The 20,692-nt window shown below is 40.6% G+C and overlaps 1 protein-coding gene and 1 pseudogene across 1 annotated transcript; both read right to left on the bottom strand.

The window, feature by feature from the left end:
• Window positions 1-5,100: 5,100 nt before the first annotated feature.
• On the bottom strand, window positions 5,101-5,853 carry LOC147887124 (uncharacterized; annotated as a pseudogene).
• An 8,822-nt stretch (window positions 5,854-14,675) lies between these two features.
• Window positions 14,676-15,059, bottom strand: LOC147887123 (antimicrobial peptide 1-like). Its single transcript, XM_087394228.1, has one exon. The coding sequence runs from the start codon at window positions 15,057-15,059 to the stop codon at window positions 14,676-14,678; it is 384 nt and encodes a 127-aa protein (XP_087250354.1).
• Between the last annotated feature and the right edge of the window lie 5,633 nt (window positions 15,060-20,692).

The following is a 20,692-nucleotide window of genomic DNA, read 5'->3' as shown; positions in this document are numbered from 1 at the left end:
TCTATAGGTGCATCTAAAACATAGTGTAGCCACGTTGATAGATGCATGTTTAGATGCACAGATTGCAAGCTGATTTTCAAACCTACTTTTAGCATGTTTGCTTTCCTTCACATACTTTTAGCATCGCGCGGCTTGCTTTCCTATTAATAGACGCAGCTCCGGGCATCCACACTTATCTCCAAGCACCCACACTCATCTGTAGGCTTACATAGTCATCCCCAAGCATACAAGAGAAGAGGGTAAACAAGGAAGAGAAGAAAGAGAAGTAGCTTTGAAGAAGGACAAGAAGCTTCCATACCTCTATCCAAGGTAAGTCTCTTAGCGGTTAGTCTTCCTTGAAAGTTGCTCTCTTTGGATTCATCCTTTGTCGTATGTAGGAAAGGGATGTTTTTGGTACTAGTGTTGTTCTTTTTGGGATTGGGTGCATGTCATTTTCAGCTTCTTTTAAAAAGTCGTCTGTCGGAGTGCATCTATAGACACGTCAAATAGCGTGTCTAATAGCACATCTAATATTTGGGAAAACAAGTAGCCGCACCTTTAGACGTGCTGTTAGATGCATCTATAGACATGCTATGATAGTTTTCTTATGGTTTGTTATGTGTTCTTCCCTTTGCCCTTCGCCTTCCCCTTCTCTTTCCCTTAAGCATTCGTGAGAGGAAATAAGGGATCTCTAAGGGATTGCATGAATGATGGAAATAAGTGATTGCATGAGGGCGGCTCCAAGAAAGAGAAAAATTAGAATGAAGCATAAGGGCGGGATAAAGAAAGAGGGCATGCATGATGGAGCATTCTTTTTTAGTCTTTTTTCTCCTCTTTGTTCCTCTCTTTTTCCCTCTCTTTTCCTCTATTTTCACCGCTCTTTCCTTCTCTTTTTTCCTCTCTTTTTCTCTCTTATCTCCTTTCTTTTTCTCTCTTTTTTCTCCTCTCTTTTCTCCTCTCTTTTTGTCTCTTTTCCTCTCTTATCTCCTCTCTTTTTCTCTCTTTTTTGTCATCTCTTTTCCTCTCTTTTCTCCTGTCTTTCCTTCTCTATTCTCCTCTCTTTTTCTTTCTTATCTCCTCTCTTTTTTCTCCTCTCTTTTCCTCTATTTTCCTATCTTTTCTCATCTCTTTCCTTCTCTCTTTCTCTCTCTTTTATCTATTACTTTTTCTCTCTTTTTCCTTCTCTCTTTTATCCTCTCTTTCCTTCTCTCTTTTAGTCTCTTTTCCTATCTTTTCTCCTCTCTTTTTCTCTCTTATCTCCTCTCTTTTTCTCTCTTTTTTCTCCTCTCTTTTCCTCTCTTTTCTCCTCTCTTTCCTTCTCTCTTTTTTTTTCTGTTATCCTCACTTTTTCTCTCTTTTTCCTTCTTTCTTTTATCCTCTCTTTTTGTCTCTTTTCCTCTCTTTTCTCCTCTCTTTTTCTCTCTTATCTCCTCTCTTTTTCCCTCTTTTTTCTCCTCTCTTTTCCTCTCTTTTCTCCTCTCTTTCCTTCTCTCTTTTTCTCTCTTTTATCCTCACTTTTTCTCTTTTCACTTTCTCCCCTTTTTCTCTCTTTTTGTCTCTTTTCCTCTCTTTTCTCCTTTAAATCTCTTTTAATCTCTTTTATCCTCTCTTTTTCTCTCTTTTCTCCTCTCTTTCCTTCTCTTTTCCCCTCTCTTTTTCTCTCTTTTTTCCTCTCTTTTCTTCTCTCTTTTTCCCCATGTGAAGCTTCAATAGACTGACATTGAGCAAGCAGATACATACTTCTGTCACTCTAATTCAAAGAATGCACGAGTCTGTAAAGGCTTGCTCAATATCAGGTTGTCACTCTATTTTTTCTTTTGCATGATGGAAATAGGGCATGCTCAATGGTAATCTTCTTCTTTTCTTTTCTTCAGTTCATCATGTGGATAGGAAGCTCTTTAGCCTCACCTGATCTTTGAGATGCCATCTTTCGAGAGTTATATAACATTTTGGGCCACCCTCCTACTCCTAAGGAGTTATACACATACATGACGGGTACTCTAAACAAACCCCAGGAGTCGGCAGTACAAAAAATTACCCCAGTGGAGTCAAGACAACCCAGCAGGCTACAAGCAAAGCCCCTTCTCCCCCCCTACGGTTAGGAGGCCCTTCTGCCTTGTAGAGCTACCGGCGTACTCCCATGTAGTTGAGAGTCACTTATTCAGCTATGAGTGGCCAGCATACTAGCTCGACATGATAGGGCATACTCTCATGCAGTTGAGAGTCACTTCTCCAGCTACGAGTGGCTAGCATACTAGCTTGACATGATGGGGCAGTAGGCATGGTCAGTAGGCATAGTAGCAGGGAGAGCAGTGGGGGATGCATGGTACAATGCTTTGGGGGGAGGTAGTGGTGGGGGCAGGGATGATTCAGATGATGCAGACATGCCATAGGGTTATGGTATGATCTTCTATGACATCACTTAGACAAGAGGCATCTTGATGGATGCACACGAGAAGGACATCATGGCCTTCATGCACTCTGTAATTGCTAACAACTATAGAGATTGCTTTATTTACTACAAAGAGTAGCCAAAAAGGTTGGCTAATGAGACCTTCGCTGTTGTTTGCTCTAGGTATCCCAATCCCCCCAATGTTCAGTTCACAAAAGTAAATGGGAAAAGTCAAAGATTGTTATGATACTTGCCAATAAAAGATATTCGCTTAAGAGAGACAGGCACTAGCTGAGATTTCCAGGAGAGAGAGAGGTCAACCACCAAGGGGCCAGCCCCACACCACTCACAAGCATGACTGGAAGAAAGCAATGAAGGCAACGAAGGCAGACCCTAGTCTGCAGCACGTGGAGGCACAAAGGAGCAATATGGAAAAGTCTCGGGGGGGTCACTCATCATATGTAACCCTATCACGTGAGTTCAACAGAAGGATTTTTTTTTATTTCTAAAATTTACAGAAATAAATATACATAAGGGACTATTTAAAATAGTTTTGGAAAAAATTTACAGATTTGTATAGAAAAGGGGTACATTTTATTAATGAAATTTTTTACAGATAAGGGACTTTAAATATAGGCCTTGAACGCACGTGATATAGAGGGTTTATACATAGTGACCCCCCTGAGGGAAAAGTGCATTTTGGAGCAGGGGGTGTTGAATCATGGGAGGCCCAATTTATAAGTATCAATCTTAAATTACATTGTGTTTATGTGGTTTATTAGGAGGTTGTTTCTATGTATTAACCCCTCCGCAAATTGTGTCATCTTGCAGCTTGATATCGTGGGCAGGTACCCTACTCCTATCGAAACAGCCTACCACCATCACCATTGCAGAGGAGATACATGGAGGCACTTCTATGATGACGGGTTGATTACTAAGGAGTAGTATATCCAAGCTACTGGAGCGCCCCCCTAGGTATTTAAAAGTAATTAAATAATGTCAATATTGTAAATAAAGATTTGATTTTCCATACATTAATACATGTTATCCCTCATTTACAGGGCCCTAGGGCTGATCAAGAGGAAGAAGATGAGGAAGAAGGGAGCGAGGATGTGGAGAACTTAGATTAGTCATAGAATTAGTGGTAGCTACTCTTTTTTGTACTTGAATCCATTGTCTTAGCTTCGTGCCTCTCTTATATATGCACTCCTCTTATTTTTGTACTTGAAGCCATAGGACATGGCTTGGCTTCATGCTATATGTATAAACAAGCACTTTTTGGGCTATGAATTAATATAGACGCTTAAATAGACGCTCTTATAAACACGTTTATAGATGCAAAAATAGACGTTTGCAGACAGACGTGTATATAGACGCGTTTATAGACGCACTAATAGACGTGCTTTATAATATTTTTTTTTAAATTTACAGAATGCTGTGTATGTTGTGTATGCTATATAGTTACAAGAATCCCATTTCCACATTGTGTAATTCAATTCTTACAGCCAACCACATTTTAATTACAATTCCAAATAAAACATTACAACTCCAAAACACAATAAAATTGAAAGCTCAAAAAGTGCTTGTATGTACATATAGCACGAAGCTAAGCCACGTCGTCATGTGGCTTCAAGTACAAAAAATAAGGAAGCTAAGCCACGTCATGTGGCTTCAAGTAAAAAAAAAAAGAGAAGTGTATATACAAGAGGCACGAAGCCAAGCCAGTGGCTTTAAGTACAAAAAGGAGTAGCTAGCACTACTTCTATGACTAGTCCTCGCTGCCTTCCACACTCCCTTCTGCGCTCCCTTTTGCGCCTGCACATAATTTTTTGCAAGCCCACATATACAAGAATTAAGTGAAATGAGGAGAATGAGACAATATGTAAAATAGTATTGCCAATATCAATTGTGGGCTACGGTTCAATCTCATCTTCAATGAGATCAACCCTTGCCAAACTATCTACTTCAAAATCCAAACAAGTGTTTAGATCTACAAATACATTCAACCCACTACTACTTGTGCCACTCATGTGCTCATCGAAATCAACATCTCCAATGGTAGGCTCGTCCTCACGGGTAATGCCGGCCTCAATATGTATATCTCCTATCTCATGATCATCCTCCTCTCTTGTATCACGGTCATCATCACATCCATGGCCATGATCATCCTCCATACGCTCCATATTAGTAAATGTACTATACATCACTTTGGAACGTGGCATAATAGGTATGACATGCCACCATCTATTATTATCCACCATTGGTTGATAGACAACCTAATTCAAACACAAATACAATCATGTTACTTTTCTTGCATCAAATATTTAAAAGCGAGTATTTTTATGTGTGTGCACAGTACCTGTTCACATTGTTGCGGTAGTACTAGTGTGTCCTTCCTACTTTGCCAAAACTTTGTGGAGTCAATAGTTACAAAGCCACTTGCATGGTGTTTGATTGTTGCAATAGGGCCTCTTTCCACCACGTCCTTAAACCACTTTACATCCAAAACATACACAAAGAAGCGTCGAAAGTCAAGCATAATGATATCTTGGATTATGCCACAATAATCATCCATGGCTCCATTGGCTCCCTCAAAGCTAGCAATGACGCTGCAATCTTGTGTGTTTCTCTTATCATCAATCCATTGTGTTCAAAAATGCTTGCCCTCACACCATATAGCATTGAACATAGTGCACTACACCAAGAAAAAATCAATTAAATAAGCAATCTTAATTATAAAAAGCTCCTAACTTATGCATAACATTCTATATACCCACCTTGCTCATGCATCCCCTAGCATACTCCCATTCTTCCATTGTGATATGCATCCCCTCGTCTTTCTCTGCTTTCTCCATTTCATCAAGTAGCCAATCCACATGAATATCCTTTGGAAGTGCTCTTAGATGCTGAGGGTATGGCATACGAGATCCGTGGTGTGTACGAAAGAGGGCCCTTTCTTCTTGTCTTCTTGCCTTTGCATCCTCGTATCTTGTCACCCATCTTTTCATCACATCACTATTAAGCACACAAAAGAGGTTGATACTATTACGCAACTCGGTGTCTATTACTTTGTTGCGTCCTTTTCCTTGAGGCACAATAGAGGTCATCCTTAGGTCTTCATCATCTCTCCATAGTCGTGGGAGAGAGCTATCCACATCAACAAGAAACTCAGAAATATATACAAGTGACTCTTGTACCAACCAACCCTCGGCCATGCTACCTTCGGGTCTTGCATTTTGTCTCACAAAGCCCTTCAACGTCTTTATGAAGCGCTCAAGAAAGAACAACCATCGTGCATGTATAGTACCGCATATAGCAATCTCATCCACCAAATGTACTATGAGATGTAGTTGGCTTGTGAGAATAGAACGTGGAAATGTCTCCTCCACTAAACAAACCGCCTCCACTGACATAACCCGAGCATTCTCAAGCGTGGTGGGATCTATTTCCTTTGAGCTCACATACCTCACAAGCTCGCCCATCTTGTAAATACAATCTTTCACGTCCTTTGATGCACTACGTGAAATGCTGGTAGGTAGTATGAACTGAACCCGTGAGGAGGTGGTTGATTAGTTGCTTATAGCTATTCACTCACAAATTTGAAAGGAAAAAGATATTATGCATATAAAATACTTACTTGGAGCATCTTGTGCCAATCATGAGATTTCAAGCCATATAATTGCTCTACACCTCTTTTCTTGCTCTTTGTAAAGGCTCCCTTCAAACACCTCATGCATCCAGTGGGAGTACAAATTGTAGTAATAGCGCGCTTCACCGTCGCCATATCTAGCTTTGATAACATCCACGGTGCACGAGGTAAAAAAACACGCCCATTTGGTCTCTCTTGAGGCCAAGCTTCACGCATCCTCCCTGTGGTACGTAGATCCTTCCTTATGCCTGCCGAATCTCGTGTCCCATTCAAATGCTCCCAAATGGTAGATGCCACATTCTTGAAGATATGCATGGGATCGAGCAGGTGATTGATCTTGAGGTGGGACCAATATGGTAAACGATAAAAGATGGAGTATCTAAACAAAATAAAGTGTTAGCATGCAATCTTCACTTTCAATCAATATAGACAATCTTTACTTCCAGCCAATAGTTACAAATCCTTACCGGCTCATGCCAAGTGGTGGAGGAGTCGTGGAACCGTCCCAAATTCTCATCCAATCTCCCGCAGTGAGTGATTGTAGGAGGACTTCATTCCAAGGGGCAACATATCTAGGATGATCAGGTGGGAGAAATCGATGGTGATTCTCATAGATGACCTTATTCAATGCGTCTGCCCGTGAGGCAACTAGCGAAGGACCACAAATAGGACATGCATGGTAACCCGATGTAGTGAGACCTGAAACAATAGATGCAATTAAGAGTGGAAGGTGGGTTTAGGGTGCCACGTCCTTTGCCTATTCATAATTAAAAAATGCAATGCTTACCTGAACACTCGCCATAGCCTGGGAAGTCATGCATCGTCCACATCAAGACTGCTTTGCAGTTGAAGTCTCGTAACGAGGGAGGCCTGCTCACATCATGCACCTCGATACCTCTCCAAAGTATCTCTAGCTCATCAATCAAAGGCTCCAAATAAACATCAGGGTTTTTGACTTTATGTTTCCCTGGAATTAGAAGGGACAGCATGACATGTCCTTTCTTAATAGCCATAGAGGGTGGAAGATTGTAATTCACCAATACCACTGGCCATACACTATAAGACGTGCTTTTGAGACCAAATGGGTTCACACCGTCCATACCCAATCGAAGTCTCAAGCTCCTAGGTTCTTCCTTGAAGCTTGGCCATGTGTCTTCAATATGCTTCCACGCAGGAGAGTCTGCGGGAGTTCTCCACTTGCCATCGGTTGATCGATGGGAGGAATGCCATGACATGAGGTCTGCAATAGATTTGCACTTGAACATATGTTGGATGCGAGGGATTATGGAAAAATGTCACAATACCTTACGAGGCACGTCCAAGGTTTTGAGATCTGCTCTATATCTTGGCTCTCCACAAGTAGGGCACTCTCTTGCATCCTTATGTAGTCCATGAAACAAAACGCAATCGTTGACACATGCATGGATGCGCTTGTAATCTAATCCTCCAAGAGAGGTCACATGTTGCCTTGCCATATCTCTTGAGGTCGGTAATTTATTCTCCCTTGGAAGCATTTTACACAATAGCCTGCACGTGAAGACCATAAATGAGGAAAAGCATTCGAGTAATTGACCCACTAGCATAATTCACCATGTTTGCAAAATCGACTTTAAAGCTTACTTGAGTAATGCATTCAAACTTGCACTGCTCCAGATGGTTTGCAAGTTTAGTAACTCAAGGGAGGCACGTAGAACAGAGAATGTGCACCCCTCAAACAGTGGAGTCGATGCTACGGTAAAAAGATCATCCTGCTCCATGCTATTATCCCTCCCTTGATGGACATATAAATCCCGCACCATATCATCAAACACCTCCTCCTCCACGGCTTCATGAGGTAATGGCGGAGGGCTACTATCACCATCACTCCATGCATCCGTAACGGTCCCTCCTGAAGATCCCACCTCATATCGCCGACGCTTCGCCTCCTCACGATGGGCATAGGGTAACATGTGCGGGTGTGGCACTGCATCCTGTATCAAATTAAAACGGGATCATAACTCAAACATATGAACACCCATAGGTATCTCAATCAACCTTAACTTACAAACCCTTACCCTGTTTACGGTCACATCCCATTCTCCATACTTTGAGATATGATTGAGCGTAATCCTGCGTGCACGATACATGTTTCCTCGACATCGATCACACATACATTTGATTTTTTGCTCCAACCACATTTCGCGATGGTGGATACGGAGGGATTCATCCTCACTGGAGCTGCTTGTTGAAGATGGAGACATCCTACAAACAAACAACCCACCAAATTTGCTCTTCTTCAAATGCTTAACTTAAACTCTGTGCCGCGTCTATAGTCACGTCTAACCTCGCGTCTAACTGCACGTCTAAACGTGTGTCTACTCTGTGTATTTAAACGCGCTTGTAGACGCGCTAATAGACGCGACTATAGACGCATCTACTCTGTGTATTCAGATGCGACTATAGACACGCTAATAGACGCGACTATAGACGCGGCTTTTAAACCTGCTTTTCGGCGTGCCACTCGCTTTGCTTTTCTTTTCATTACTTAAACTTCGTGAGCGGCTTTCTTCCTTCTTTATTAGCAGTTCTATAGATTCGAAGCTTAAGAGAGAGCCTCCCATACATAGTTCCAAGCTTTCACTCAAGAGAAAGGGACCGTACCTACACTTGCTTCCAAGCCTAAAGAAGAGGAGTACAAACAAGGAGAAGAAACAAGTTTGGAAAAGAAAGATCCTTCCGTACCTTTTTCCAAGTAAGTCCTTTTGAAGTTGTTCTTGCTTGCTCTTTCCAGTTTTGTACTTTCTCACATCCACGAAACGCAGGATCTAGGTATGAGCGACACGTTCTTTTGTCGGGCGAAACGTCCTTTTCGACTTTTTAGTATTCTCGCCTATCGGAGCGCGTGTATAGGTGCGTCTGAGGGCACATCTAAACGCGCGTCTATAGGCGCATCTATCTACGCGTCTCGCTTGTTACAGACACACACAGACACGTATGTAGACGCTCACACAGACGCCCTATTAAACGGAGTTTTAAATGCACTGTTAAACGCGCTTTTAAATGCGCTGTTAGATGGATGTTTAGACGGACTGTTAGATGCACTTGTAAACGCTCTGTTAGATGGATTGTTGGACGGACTGTTAGATGTGCTTTTACTTGAATTATTAAATGCTCTGTTAGATGCGTCTATAAACACGCAGATCAGATGGGTCTATAGACGTGCTCTGACAGAGCCTCTTTTTTTTTCCCCTTTCTTCTCAGCTCCCAAAGTAATAGATTTGTTTCCTATTTTCCAGTTCAACATGTGGCCAGGAAGTGCTTCTAGCTCACCTGATCTGTGGGAATCGATTTGGAAGGATTTATATAATCGTTTAGGGCACCCTCCTAGTCCTGTGGAGTTATACGGGTACATGATGGGTACCCTTAACACTCCCCAGGAGTCGGCACTACAGCCTCCGAGCTACCCCACACCGCCTGAGATCACCCCAGCGGAGTCCGCACAGCCGTCTTATGCCCCTTCCCTCGTACCATCTTATGCCCCTTCCCCCATGCCATCTTATGTCCCTTCTGCCATCCCGTCTTATGCCCCTTCCCCCATGCCGTCAGGAGGTTCTTCTGTCTCGACGAGCCGTCGACGTACTCCCCAGCCGTCGAGACTCGGTTCTCCAGCTACGAGTGGTCAGCGTAGTCCCGTGCAGTCCCTAGCTACGAGTGGCCAGCGTACGAGCTCGACACGACAGGGTAGTAGGCGTAGTAGTAGGGAGAGCGGTGGCGGATGCATGGCACAGTGCTTTGGGCCATGTGGCGGTGAGGAGGAGGATGATTCAGATGATTTAGACGTGCCTCTGGGTGATGGTACGATTTATTATGACATCACTCAGACAGGAGGCATCTTGATGGATGCGCGGGGGAAGGACATCATGGCCTTCATGCGCTCTGTAATTGCTAGCAATTACAGAGATTGCTTTATCCACTATAAAGACCACCCAAAGAGGTTGGCTGATGAGACCCTCGCTACTGTTCGCTCTAGGTATCCTAACCCCCCCAATCGCCAGTTCACAGATAAATGGGGGAAGTCAAAGATTGTTACGATACTTAGCAATAAAAGATCTTCCCTTAAGAGGCAGGCACTAGCAGAGCTTGCCAGGCTTGAGGCAAGTCAACCTCCAAGGGGCTCGCCCCACACCGCTCACAAGCGTGAGTGGAAGAAGGCAATGAAGTCAGCGAGGGAGGAGCCCAGTCAAACTACATATTTTCAATCTCCTTCCAATCTCCTTTTGGGCCCTCAGGACGAAGAGTTGATTAAGCACTTCCCAAGTAATACCCCCTCTCAAGGCAGCTTGAGGCATCCCTACCATTGCCAAGATCCTTTTGGCTTCCCATCGAGTTCCCATCTTAGCCAATTTGAACCACTGAGACATTTATGCAAGAGAGATCGGATTCAAGGATCTAGACATTGCATTGTTTAGAATCAATATTCCTGGGATGGAGTCATATGTGATGTGAGAGTGGTGTGGATACAGAGTTCTCCTATATGCCTTAGAATCATGCACAATTCTTAGAGAAGGATATGGATACACCTATAGCTACATCCTCACTCTCCTAGTCTGTGTACAATGACTTTCCTTGGAGATTTATATATACCTTTGTAAGACTAGAATAAGTCCAATCATACAAATTTAGTTGTTTTGTTGTTCTAAAGACAAAAAACCTACACAAAAAATAAAAGAGAAATGGAAAGAGAAGAAAAATAAGGTAAACAAAAACTTGTATGAAAAACAAGAGGAAGATATACTTTCCCAAGAGATTGGACACTTATTTCAGATCATTTCCAAGAGACTCTTGGCTCAATCTAGTGTCTGTTCTCTTTTTCATTCATATATATGCAAGTTCTTGTAGCATTTCGACATGATTAACTAATGAGACTTGGGCTCACCTTTATTATTAGTTCAAGGAGTTTCTATAGCAGGAGTCTTTTCCTAGCCACCTTAGTGGATTTAGCCATTCCTATATTGAAACCAAAGTGGATTGTCATTTTTTCTTCCTAAAGAAATTTTCAATACAAACCAATGCTAAGGGCCTTCCGAACCCCATACTTCTTGTAGAGAAGAAAACTTCCCTTCATAGTGAGGAGCACAAATTAGTTGCCACTTCAAGTTGTAACTTCACATGCTTAATATGTGGTTTCTCACTTGCATCCAAAACAACAAGCTCAAAAAGAAATAGCAAACTTGTTACATATTCTCTACCTATAAATGTAATGAAGAAACTAATGTACCATAAAGGTCTTCATGAATATATACAAGAATTTGGAATGTCAGAACTAGAGAGAAGGCCAAATGTGCAAAGTTTTAAGGCTAACAAACCAAAGAGAAGGCCAAAATAGGAGATAAAGCTCGGGGGGGTCACTCATCATATGTAACCCTATCACATGAGTTCAACAGAAGGATATTTTTTATTCCTAAAATTTACAGAAATAAATATACATAAGGGACTATTTAAAATAATTTTGGGAAAAATTTACAGATTTGTATAGAAAAGGGTTACATTTTATTAATCAAATCTTTTACAAATAAGGGATTTTAAATATAGGCCTTGAACGCACATGATATAGAGGGTTTATACATAGTGACCCCCCTGAGAGATAAAGCAAGAAAAGAAGAGAGGGCCTAACATACCACCCTTAAACAATTCCTAATCTGATAAATGGACATAATAGTGGTGAGCTATTTCATGTTAATGAATCCTACCAAGTACAATCTAGCTATCGATGTTAATGAATCCCTTTAGGTGGTTGGTTTCTCTTGGGTATAGCTAATCATAGAACTATTTTGGGGGTGCTATGGGATGAGTGCTGGTGAGTGGAATTAAAACATCGGCGATGGGCTCATAATGATGTGTAATAATCCATGTGCTTGTCCAATGTTTTTAGCAACGTGATGATTACCACAGTGGAGGGACTCAATTTTCAACTTACCTTGATATTTTCATAGCTCCTCTTTATAGTCTCTTAACTCATATCAATTGTGGCGCATGGAAGTTTTGCAATGCTCTACTTGATGCTATGTGCATGGTTCTAGATGGAGGAGATTTGACATTGCACAAGATCAGACTAGGCACATCAACCATCTCAATTTCTCACACCATTGATGTCAACCATTACAATGAATCAAAACAACCACGTCAACCATTGTAATGGATCAAATCAGTGACATCAACCAAAGGGATGGCTCAAACCAGCCATGATTAGTCACTCAAAACAACAACCTCGATCACTATGATAGCTCAAGTTATCCATGACACCTTGATGGATCAAACCAACCATATTAACAATCACACAATGGCTCAAACCAATGATGTCAACCATCACAATGGCTCAAATCAGCCATGTCAACTCACCATGGTGATCCTATTGTATGAGGCTACTGACCATGTAAGCATGCTGCATTTCACTTTGTGCCAATGTATTTCCCATGTAAGCAACACAAGCATAATACAAGGTTATTTTGAATTTTATCTCCTTAATCAGCATATAAGTAGCTACAATGTATACTCTCTATTAGATTTGTTCTTCGAGTTTGTGCTTCCTCCAATGGACTCTTCAGCACATAAGGAAACAAGCAATACATGTGAAATTCATACTAAATGGAACATCAACTCTCAAACTACATAATTTTTAATGAGGCAAACAATCTTACCACCCTGTAGCCATTTGGTTTCCCTAGTGTGCAATTCATTCTTCCCACAACTAAGCCATGAGTCCATGGATGGAATACCATCTTCTTGGATAAATCACCATTTCCTTATGGCTGTGCTTTGTATAGGAGCCTCTTGCTTTATTTTTAACCTCCATCTTTCACACATTGGTAAAGTTTCTTACAATAAACTTTCATTATAGTCTCTTGTATATTCCGTTCGGATATGATTACATGCTTCTTGGGTTCTGGAATTGGTGCCATGATTTGTCACCTCTTAATACTTACATACTTTCCTTTTGTGCCTTGTAGCTTTCTTTTCCAATTGGTGACTCATTGATTGTATTTCTCTTGCATGTTCATCTATGAAGTCAAATGTTGATTGCCTTGTGAACTATTTGATGCTTTGTAATATATTGGACATGGCATTTATTTTAAACATGTTCATTGAATTCATTACTTTTTCAAAGGAATTTCTTTGAGTATTCTATGGCATTGAATTCATTTGAGGTTCTGAGGTAATTGAATGATTAGAGCTCTATGGAAATGATGTTGATTGATCTATCTATCTCTCTATCACTCTGTGCGTCACATTAGCTACAGTGGATACACTGTGGTGAGATTGTTAGAAGCCAACCAGTCTCTAGGATTTGGTGTTAAGTAGTTGCAAGTAGCCAAGATGGATCTGGTGCTTAAGCAGGTGCTAGCACATAAGCATAGCAAGGGCCTTGAAGAGATGAAGCCCAACATGGCATAGCCTTGGCATGTGAAGCTTTGGAGAGCCTCACGACGACCCTTTGCTCTACTCTCAAAAGCCTAAAAGCTCGACTAACTAGAGTGTTCAAACTCTCATTTTTCTGAGGTTGGAGAGGCACGTGATGCTAGTCAAGTGGAGAGTGAGAATGTTATGTGCTGTACTTCGAAAGTTCTCTAATGATAGTTCTCTTTTTCTAATGTCCAGAGTCTACTAAACGATCTGAGAATGTTGGAATCATCTCGCTCAAGGATGCATGCAAATCCTCTTAGGCTCACATTGGCAAGTTTTTGGGATATCGTCTCTTGGTGCTCTACTATAATTATGACTATTGACATTCATGTAATATGCCAGTTTCTTATCCATTTGTGAGACTTATCCTCCGTGCTACTATTCTCTGCATTATCTCACTGTCCAGGGAAGGGTCCGTTCTCTCGGATTATAACTCTTTGGGGAAAGAAGCACGCCACCTCCCTGCCCACACTATGTGTGGTTATAATAGTTATATATTATATATTATAATATAAATATTTTTAATTACTTGTACATTCAATTTCTTTTGTTTTTGATCTGAATTCTTACAACAATATTTCTCTCGTTTAATGCATGTTATCGATGTGAGGGAGCAATGAAATCCAAGATGGACGCAAGATCGAATGATGACTATACCTATATTCATATGGTTGTAGTCCATGTGACAATATTGTATAAATTACTACAACGAGGATTAGTCATTGCATTGCCTTATTCATGTATTTGTTGGACTTCGACAGCTTCCAAAATATGGACATCACAAAATCTGCAATAATAAATCACCACCCCTGACATTTACAGGGAGGATCGGGTGGTAACGGACCCTGTGTCGCGTCTCATGTCCACCATTCGCTTTTATCCTTAAATTTTCGATAAAATAGTAGCTTCAATTTTGAGTTAGTAGTTACCTGCTCCACGTGCCTACCGCAAATGAAGTTAATATTTATGCTTCGGATCATGGAGAGCTCCTTGCTTTTTGGCAAGCCATTTGAAACAAGTTTGCATGCTAAGTTTTATTTTTGCGAGAAATTATGAGATTTGCATGATACGGTCGAGTAGTGTTGTATTACACAACCACGATATCTATATTACACAACACCATAGTAGTTACGGTGCACAGTGAGTTCTTCATTTCAGTCCGGGCCTGGACTTTAGAGCATGCACAGTAGCTGTAATTATTTCAGGCCAAGCAGATCAGCAATTGATTTTGATACTCTGCCATCCAAAGGCGTTACAATCTCCTAGTGTCTGAGTGCCGAAATTTGTCGCAGCATCTCCTTGGCAACCCAACGTGTTGTAGACGGAGGCCGTGTTATCTACATACTGATAGAAGTAACCAGCACGACCGTAGAGTGGAATGTCAATGCAGCCACACCCAGTATAACTCCAGGTGGCCGCATCACCATTTTGCGGTGAACAGTCCTGAGGAGCTGAGTATGTATAGAAGGTGGTGAGCACGGGAACTAAGTCGCAAAAGGCTTGCGGAAACCAAAGACTTACAAGGACAAAGCTGAGAAGCAATAAGTTCGTGTTCTTGGTAAAGGAAACCCCGCTTAAAGTGGACGCGCTGGTTGCCATTGCGCTGACGATCAAGAGCGTCTACAACAACAAAGACATGAACGTCTATGTCAATGCTTAGTAAGGAATATCTAGTAAAAAACGAAAATGCGATTGACTGCTGTATGCTGAACTTATGGCTAGCGACGGGAGTACTTTTGAGTGACCGAGAAAAGTTCGCACTGTAATCGCTTTGATGATGACAAAGGGGTGTAGCCTCTATCGTACATATATATTGAAGTCAGGGTACAAGGTGTCTGTTACAATCATCCCGTTTCACACAGCAGAATAGCCCTCACAATTACTATGGACAAGGATCCTTCATCGAGTGTATCCCTCTCGATGAATTCAATGGTGAGGGGCTAGCTGGATGTACACCGTTGACTTAAATGGAGTTCCAGCCCAGGCCTAATTCTAAAATGATACTCAGTTATCGAACGGCGCAAATCGTCATAGAGGCATTGCAAAGTGCATGAATTTCTTAGAAATCGGGACAAATGTGATAGCGAATAACAAGGCAAGGCTTTTCTAAACCTCGCTGTTCGCCACCAGATTGTCCAGACTCGACCGTATTCGCGCGTGCAGGACAAGAGTGACGGAGGTTCCAGCCGTAATAAAACATAGTAGATGCAACCGTGGGCGACAGTTTTTTTGGCCTGGCTGCAATGGAGAATTTGCAATCGAGAAACCTCCAAAAGCACTGAAGAAATCTCCAAAAGCAATGAGAAACAAATGGAGCAATCCTTTGGCAGGAGCGACCTTTGCACTCTGACCTGGCCTGTCCCGAGATCTAGTGTTGTGTAAAGAAGCTAGTGGTTGGACCAATAAATGTAATTAGCTCCATAGATTTTGTGGACTTGGGGGTTGTTTATCCAAATATGGTGAAGAGTCGATCCATGTGTCGAATCAATTGTGTCATATGGAAACTGCTCATGAATTTATGAAGTTGTGTAGTGCTTGAGTTTGAGTTCTAGTTGATGTTGAACTCACCTACAATAGTTTGTGGTTAGAGAATTACATTCAAGATAGCAATCAATGTTGCGGTGGGAGTTTGGGCGGCTTGTATATGTTGATTATAGCGAATGTGTTTGCGGAGTTGTTATCAAATATTGTGAGAAGAATTTGGCACCCTCGATCAATAATGTATTTGTTCTGCATTAGTTGAACACTGTTTTTGTAGCAAGTTGCTATTCTTGCTCTTGATATTTCTTCTATGGAAGTGAACATTGGCAACTTAATTTTTGAGGCACAAAATTGTTGCACTTAGTAGGATTTTGTCCCTTAGATTGTCTGCCTTGTGAGCCTTTAGCGATCATGGATAAACGTTTTTTTGCTATTAGTTTCGTTAAGAAGTGAAACTTTTATATTGGTGTCAAAAATTTGTATGCCTTGATAAAAATAAAGTTTTGAAAAATTTGCCAAGATTTGAAACTTTAATGAGAAAAAATTTAAAGTTTCACCGGGATTTACAAGCTTTTCTTTAAAATTCAAAAGAAAATATATAAAATTGTAATATGTTCTACAAATATTATGAAACTAAAAAAACTAGCTTGATAAACTTTCGCCAAGATTTATATTAATATATAAGTATTGCTATCTACGATAAAAACATCCTTGTTAGCGATCTTGTGTTTAGTGATTAGAGAGTGGCTCAATTATTGTGTGCCGAAGTTTAATTGCTTTGGCAGCCATTGTCATGTCCTCCTCAAGCGTTTTATCTCCTTTTGAATGTTATTGTCTGCTTTTATGTGTTTTGCTTGTAATTTTTTAACTAGGTAAAGATTGTCTAGATTTCTCACACGTGAAAGTGTTGTGTATGTAGGCCCATGGGCTTTAATGTTTGATGGGTCAAATGCTAGAGCGTCCATGGTTAGTCCTTGAAAATGGTGAATTGTTGGAGCTGTTGTTGGTTGAACTGGAAAGTGGACTTGTGTTATTGTGTTTAGTTTGTTCTTTCCCACTTGGAATTCTCTTGTGACTTGGTGTATTAGAGTCCAATTGAAGGGAACATCGTCGGTGTAAAGTGTTTTGTTTTCCAAGTGGGCTCGTTGTCCTATTTTAGGATTACCAAATAGAATCCAAATGCAAGGTGGCAACGCTTGAAGGCTTGCACCTTTGAAAATTCTATCTGAACCATTCACTAGGCCATCTGGTATGTCTATGTTTCTTGAAAAAAGCTCACCTATGATTTCTTTTTTCAAGTGCAATGTCTTATGTAAGCCCGCTGTGTTTTTTCAGTTGTCTGGAATTGCTATGTTTTTGTTGCAAGTTTTGTGTTTCTTGTCTATTGCAATAAGAACATGTTCATTGCCTTGTAGCAAGTGAAAAACCTCTTTGTTGTGAATATCTTTTGCAGTATTAGTGTAGAAGAAATGTGGAATTGGTTTCTTGTCTAAAGGTTTCCTCATGAAGCTATTGATCAAGTATGAAATATCTTCTTCTGTGTGCACCCCATTTCTTATTTTGTTTAATGCGTGAAGGTATTCAATGTTTGTTTGTCACATTGGTCTTTGCAGTTCGTATTGATAGACATTGTTTTCCTAGTAGGATGCCATTGTCGATGTTGCAGTGGAGTTGTTAGTAAAAATCCATGAGTCTTTGGTTGGGCTTGCTTGACATAAATCCCCACATAGCAGGACAATGATGCCTCCGAAAGGTTACGAGTGGTTGTGCTTGATCTATCGTAGTTGCATGTCTACTGCTACAACAAGTGTGCTGTGTCCAATCAAAGAAATTTTATCAAACACAACTAGCTCTAGGTCTTTATAGAGTAGCGATAGTTCTTGAAGCTTTTTGGCAGATAGGCTTGTGTAGTGGCTTGCCATGAGTGGTAAGTGCAAGGCCGACTCGAGTGAATTATTGTCCCACGAATGTTGAATGCTACTTTTCCTATGTAAGCTAGAAGAAGAACCTTTGGGAGTTCAAGGTTGGAAGAGTCTTTGTATGAGTAATGCCGTAATAGAGCTTGTACAATAGCAAGCAACGTGAATGTTTTCCCCATGCCTACATTTTCTATCAGGAAAATATGAAAGTGTTTCTCTCGTTCGATTCTCTTGTTCAACATTATCTCGTCTAAAAGAAAGTGTTTTTCTAGACTCACTTGCCTTAGTGTATTGTAGTAATCTTGGTTTGGCACAAGCCTATATATTACCAATGATGTATTTATGAATTGATTTGGCCTGCTTTGTTTTGGCATGTCAAGCTCGAGGTTGTATTTATCAGCATTTGCAAGGTTGCCACTTGTCTTTGTAGTTGTAGATGTAGTGGTTGTAGTTGATGAGGATGAGTGCCTTTTAGGGAAAAGCTTGTTAAATTTATTCTTTTGTATGTCTATGATTTGCTTGTTTTCTGTGCACATATCATGCCATGTTGGGGTGCCAGAGAGTTGGCTCGTTATTGTGGAAAGGAAGGAAAAGAGTGCACAACTCTCTGCAACAGTGTTTTGGGTCCTTGTGCTTGATGTAGTTATTGTATTGAATGATTTTAGGTTTCTTATGTTTCCTTGTTATGGTTCCCATGGTTGTGTAATCACTAGAAAATGTGTCCAAGAATATTGAGTGAAGGGTGTTGTCATGTTTGCAGTACTTTGTTATTATGTCATCGAAGAAGATGTCTATGATGTCTGGGTTTAATAGTCTTTCTAGTTGCAATCTACATTCGAGGAGAAGTGTTTGGTTCTCTGCAATGTGTGTGTTGATGTATTGGAATTGCCTTGATGAACTAGTGGGAGGCAAAGTCAATGAGATATGCTGCTTGTTGCGAACTTATGTGTTGTGTATTCAAAATAGCATTTCCCACTCTTCTTATGTGTTCAGTTGCAGTGGAATTCGAAGCTATGCTTTCAGTGTAGGCTGCCTTTACAACATCCGAGGTCTTCTTTTCTATTTTAGTGATGTATGGCATGCAATATGATGCTACTCTATGTGGATTTAGGATGAACTGAATATTTGTATTTGCACACGATAACCTCGACATTGTGGGATTGAAGTTGTTAGTGAAAATGTTCTTTGGGCTTCTTTTGAGAAACAAGGTTTTTTGTGAGATAGATGATTGCAAAGTTAAGATGTATTCTTCTTCTAATAGACGCACTGCATGCAATAAAGTAGCATGGTCCATCAAGAGTGTGCCTTCATCTTGGAGAGCCAACTTTACATGATTCATGTTTTTCTTCCGGTTGTTTGTTATGAAGTCCTATGGAAGGGGAGAAAATATTGGTTTTTGCATTGGAAATCTTGGGAAGCCAAATCTACAGTTTTTTTTTTTCTTGAAGCATGTTTTTTAATTCTTGTGTGCTTGGAATTCAATTTCTTCAAGTGGGAACAATGACATGTCTATAGAGATGTACCTGTCCACGAATGTTTCTATGTAGTTGTTGGTTGCAAGTCTAGGTTTAGGTGCACCATCAATCCATAGAAGCCCATGATAGTGCTGGCTACCTTTATGCTAAAATTTAGTCACAAGGAAGAAATCAGTCACTTTTCACAAAAAGCTAGCATCCAAGGTTCCTAAGAGTGTCTTTAGAGATTGGAACTCGTGGACGTAGGATTGAGCCGTTGTTATTGGGTTCGAGTGAAAAAACTCACAAATAGATGACTTAGGGTTAGCATGCCTTTCTTCTGGCTTTGTTTCGGTCAATTGTTAATGTAAGCAATCTATTAGTGGTTGCCATAGCTTTTCTGCTGCTAAAAGTGTAACAAAAAAGGTGGGTGGCCCAAGTTGGCATAGCATTGCAAATACATTGTTTTTCAATTGATACATGTAGTCTGTAGAAGTTCGAACATGAGTGAAGTCTCAATACCCTATGTTTGATTGCAATAACTTCTCTTTGTTTGTGTCCAGTAGTGTGTCTTTTACTTGCAATGTTCTCCCCTTGTTTTGAGCTTTGCGCGCATGCAGACCCAAGTGGAAGACAAAACCTGTTGCACTAGTATGTTCATTGTTTTGAAGAAAAGGTTTTTATGCATAGTGCAAAACGTCGGTCCACATTGAGGAGTTACCATCGTGCAAGTTCTTGATAAGATGTGTGTTCAGGAAGGTTGTATTGTTGTTGTTTTCCATAGAAGAGTTTTGGGAATGCTAATTCCTTACATAATTTGTCTTTGGAAATTCTAACAGGAAAATATCCTTCGAAAGGGGCAACAAAAAAAGGTTTGGTCTTCGAAGTCTGCAACTTGTTGGCTATAGCTAGTGTAGATTCCATGAACTAATGTGTCAGCCATTGGTTGTTCATCATCATCAAAATTTGGAAGATTAGGGTGTTAATGTTTGAGTTGTTTTTCTTGTGCTTGGATGACATTTATGTGCATTTCCCATAATGGATTTATGTTGACTTTTAAAATCTTGTATAATGGAGGATGCAACATTTCTTTTAGAGCAAGAATTGTCAAAGTAGGTTGAACGACGCCGCTCATGTAATTGTGCTTGTATGATAGCTTCCTTTTTATTGATACTGCAACTGCGTCTTGCTCGCTTAAAAATATAGGGAGAAGATATTGGGCCCAGTCCACCATCTGCAAACACATTCACAACACTTCCATGGAGGCCATATTGTCCATCAAATGAAAATTCCTGGATTTGTGCAAAGGGTATTTTGATAGAGATCAAGCATGCTTCAATGTTGTTTAGCAAGTGTGTGTTGCTTTGAATCTCTGACA

This window comes from Dipteris shenzhenensis, chromosome 23 (genome assembly GCF_047967505.1).
Source record: "Dipteris shenzhenensis isolate YYH24624 ecotype China chromosome 23, Dip_SZ_1.0, whole genome shotgun sequence".
In the NCBI taxonomy this organism is placed as follows: Eukaryota; Viridiplantae; Streptophyta; class Polypodiopsida; order Gleicheniales; family Dipteridaceae; genus Dipteris; species Dipteris shenzhenensis.
This window is presented reverse-complemented; position numbering and strand designations above follow the sequence as displayed.

What these genes read in the sequence shown, in the direction of transcription:
- LOC147887123 (XM_087394228.1), bottom strand. Translation starts at nt 15,059, where the DNA reads ATGGCAACCAGCGCGTCCACTTTAAGCGGGGTTTCCTTTACCAAGAAC.